Source organism: Tribolium castaneum, chromosome 3 (assembly GCF_031307605.1).
Source record: "Tribolium castaneum strain GA2 chromosome 3, icTriCast1.1, whole genome shotgun sequence".
Lineage (NCBI taxonomy): Eukaryota > Metazoa > Arthropoda > Insecta > Coleoptera > Tenebrionidae > Tribolium > Tribolium castaneum.
Window position 1 is genome coordinate 13,014,211 of NC_087396.1, and position 3,659 is coordinate 13,017,869.

The 3,659-nt window shown below is 40.0% G+C and overlaps 1 protein-coding gene across 5 annotated transcripts in view; it reads left to right on the plus strand.

The window, feature by feature from the left end:
- The window catches only part of fra (frazzled), a 31,368-nt gene extending 27,796 nt beyond the window's left edge, over positions 1–3,572 (plus strand). For 2 of the 5 annotated variants that reach the window (XM_008197595.3, XM_015981612.2), the window contains exons 15-21: positions 30–224; positions 291–329; positions 384–755; positions 1,383–1,469; positions 1,574–1,760; positions 1,811–1,986; positions 2,376–3,572. In XM_008197595.3, the coding sequence (XP_008195817.1) occupies positions 30–224; positions 291–329; positions 384–755; positions 1,383–1,469; positions 1,574–1,760; positions 1,811–1,986; positions 2,376–2,605 (1,286 nt within the window). In that variant the 3' untranslated portion in view covers positions 2,606–3,572. Of the gene's footprint in view, positions 1–29; positions 225–290; positions 330–383; positions 756–1,382; positions 1,470–1,523; positions 1,553–1,573; positions 1,761–1,810; positions 1,987–2,375 lie in introns of those variants that run through there. The other 3 variants (XM_008197597.3, XM_008197596.3, XM_064355746.1) reach the window with 3 other exon arrangements.
- Positions 3,573–3,659: the final 87 nt, after the last annotated feature.

Sequence of the window (3,659 nt, forward strand, 5' to 3'; positions counted from 1 at the left end):
TTGGGTTTTTTATCGCCCGTTTTCCCCAGGTTACGTGATCTTATACACGGATAATAAAACAAAAAGCGATCGCGAATGGCTCGCGCAAGCGACCAAGGGTGACAAGCATTCAGCCGTGCTGGGCGACCTTAAGCCCAACACCGAATATTATTTCAAAGTTCAGGCGCGGAATAGCAAGGGTTATGGACCTTTTTCCAATGTTGTCATTTTCACAACCGGGTCAAGTGAGTACAAACTTTCACCTATTTGTTTTTTATTTTTGGTTTTGTTTTTGTTTTTATTTTTGTTAGATGTTGGTACTTTGGTAAGCAGTTCGCGGCAACATTTAGGTAAAGGCACCCCTTGTTTTTTGTTGTGTGTGTGTAATTTTATTGTTGTTTCAGACGGGAAAGGAATTTTTTCCGGGACTGTTATCATATACTTCCTCATCGGAGGTTGTATCATTGCCGTTACGACGATAGGCGTCGTAACAACCGTTTTGTGTTGTCGGAGACGCGACGCTGCCGCGTCCCCAGATAGGAGTAAAAAGGGTTACCAGAAAGGTAACCAAAGTGTGAAACCCCCAGATTTGTGGATACATCATGACCAGATGGAGTTGAAAGCAATGGAAAAAAGTCAGTCGAACCATGATGGTGCTAGCAGTAGTGGCGCTATGACTTTACCGCGAAGTGTGGGAGGTAACGATTATGACCCCCACGAAAGTGGTATACACACTAATTCGTTAGATCAACGCACCTATGTTCCTAACTATATGGGTGAGTTTAGTTTTGACGATTGGTACGCATGCTCTCAGCGGATTTTTGGTTCAACTGACATAGAATAGGATAGTTAAAAGCGCACTAAATCGGAAAGTACGCGCAAAAAACGAATGTTTGGAAAACTCGCTACTTTTTTTATTAAGATCAGATTTTGTTTGTAACAAATGTTGACGTGCGAATTTTCCTAAGTTTCTGAATTCCCAGATGTTTTTACCGTGATCCAGAATTACTTTTTTAGTTGGCAATTCTGAATTTTATTTTTAAAAGCGTATCAGATTGCAGTGTTGCAAATTGTTAACTAAAATTCTTTCAGATCTGTTACCAATCGAAACAGTAATTTTGGAGCACTTTTCAGTTCCGAATTCTCTTCATTAATGAATTTCTCACGAAATTGTGGCTCAGACAAACAACACTTTACATAATTTTCGCCCCAGCGTAACCAGATAATCCATTTCCGCTTAATTGCGCTTTTTTTTTCCCCTTTTAAGCGGCTTTCGCCACCCCAAAAAATCAATTAATGAATAAAAATACCACTCCAGCAAAATTACGTACTTTAGAGCGCTTTTAATAAACACAACCTAGTTTTTCTTTTATTTATGCACTTTTTCGCTTTGCTACACCTAGGTGTTTCCCCTGACGATAAAATCAAACGACCAATCAGATCTAAGCCAATTATAACGTTACCAGTGGTCTCCACGCCGCCGAGAGAGCGTAAGTATGGCTTGCATGTGCTGTTTGTGTTAGTACAAATAATACAATTAATAGAAAATCTCTATTGATTTGCGAAAATGTGAGAAAAAGAAAATATTTTGCAGCAATAGCAACCCCAATTAATACCACGTCTCTAAGCCAATCGAGCACAGACTCGACGCCTTCAAGTCGGCCTTCGTACCCCCGCACCCAGTACAACATGGCTCGGGCCCATGTGACCGTAGATCCGTTAGCAAACCCCGAAAATCCCTACGCCTTGCATCCCTCCAGCTGGACCGAGCCCAACATTAGGTACCAAACCACTGAACAATCAATTAGGTTATTAACCAGTTAAAATGCAGCCAAGTGCCTCCGATGGGGGCCCACGTCCCTGCCACGTACGCCCCCGGCCTGGGCGTCCTCGCCGAGTCCCAGGGGTGCAAGCGCGTTCCGGCACAAAGCCACCCCTTGAAGAGTTTCACAGTGCCGGCGCCGCCCCCCATCTCGGCCCCTGGGACGCCCCAGCCGAAACACATTGGTGAGTTGCTGCAAAGTTCGAAGTTTAGCCTTTTACCGATTCATTTTCGACAAAAATGCCCAAATTAATGATTTATTTTGAACTTTGAATTTTTTTTCTATACTAAAAAAATAACTAATAGTTAATATAACAACTATTATGTCATTATGTCTATTCGACTCAGTAATATTAGTTATTAATTCTTACATATCTCATAAAACTAAATTTAGTTTTATTTGGAGTTATAGAAAGGAATATTTTAAAATACAAGGTGTGTTAAAATGATTTTCATGTAGCCGCTTGTGTGCACATTTTTGTTTTGTTTTAATTTTTAATTGACAATTTGTGATTATTAGTTTTTGTAGTAGTTAGTTACCTAGGGAGAGTTGTGGTTACTAAACTGTTTGCAGTGCGGCCCAACTCCTCGCCCTACAAGAAGCCCCCGACGAGCAGTTCGAGTACTTTGGCGGGCACGCCCCCCTCTCGCATAAACCCGACGAATCCGCCCCCTCACACCGCTGAAGAAGTACAAAGACTGCAGCCGTCGCACTCCACCGAGGAACTCAATCAGGAAATGGCGAATTTGGAAGGACTCATGCTCACACTTAGCACAATCACAGCGAATCAGTTCGAATGTTGAAGTGAGAGAGACGATTTTAGGCAGCTTTAGTTTATTTATTTCGTGATTTTTGGTTGATATTAGTGGCGTGAAAGGGGACTTTAGTTAGTTTTGCAGATCTCAACGTAATTTTTAGATCGCCAATCGGTACAAATTGGCAGGCCTACTTTTATATGCCATAAATAGATTAAGTGAGTTTTGTACGGCCATTTTATAGCGGATTTTCGACGACTCTAAACTACAGTGGAACCTCTGTAACCCGGCCGGTTGGAGAGGTTGCACCGTCGTTCAATTTTTAGTTGTTAATGTGATACGACAGGAGACGGTCCACGATTCAGTATTCTTGCCTCGATTTGGTGGTGACCCGAATTGGCCCCCAAATGAACGATTTTATTTAAATATTTTTCTAACCGTTCTAGAAGAGTACAATCAACTGATATTTAAATAAAATGGTGATACTCAGCTTGTACATACACCTGTAAAAAGTTCTGTATTTATTAAATAAATCGATTTTTACATTTTGTATTATTGTACATAAAAATGTGAAATATATTTAAATTTTATACATTAGTACTAAATGTAACTTACATTATCTGCTACAATGCTTTAATCTGAGCCCGTGACATGGCGAGGCGTATATTCGCCATGTGTTACAGTATTTTTTGTTAAAAATGTGGGTCAAAGGTGGTCGAGAGAGCTGTGAAAAGTGTTCACAGCACTCTGGACCACGTTTGTACCTAGACGTCTTGTTTAGAATTGTACCTTCTATGAAACGTTTCAGTGTTGATTTTTATTTTTTCGTAATGTACGTAATAATGTGATGTGTGAGATTAATTGGCTACTGCAGGCATGTTTCAATTTCACTTGCCTTATAAATTGTTAATGTAACATATTTTACGAATCTTTTTTACTGTAGTAGTAGTTAGCTACTTACTATTGTAATTTATGTGACTGATATTAAAATATAAGGACGTATATCGAATTAAAACATGTTTTTTATTGAAATTTGCCACCTTTTGTCAGTCTCAACAGATGTCGCCCGCGTCGTTTAATTTTCTCACCGGATCAAACAGCG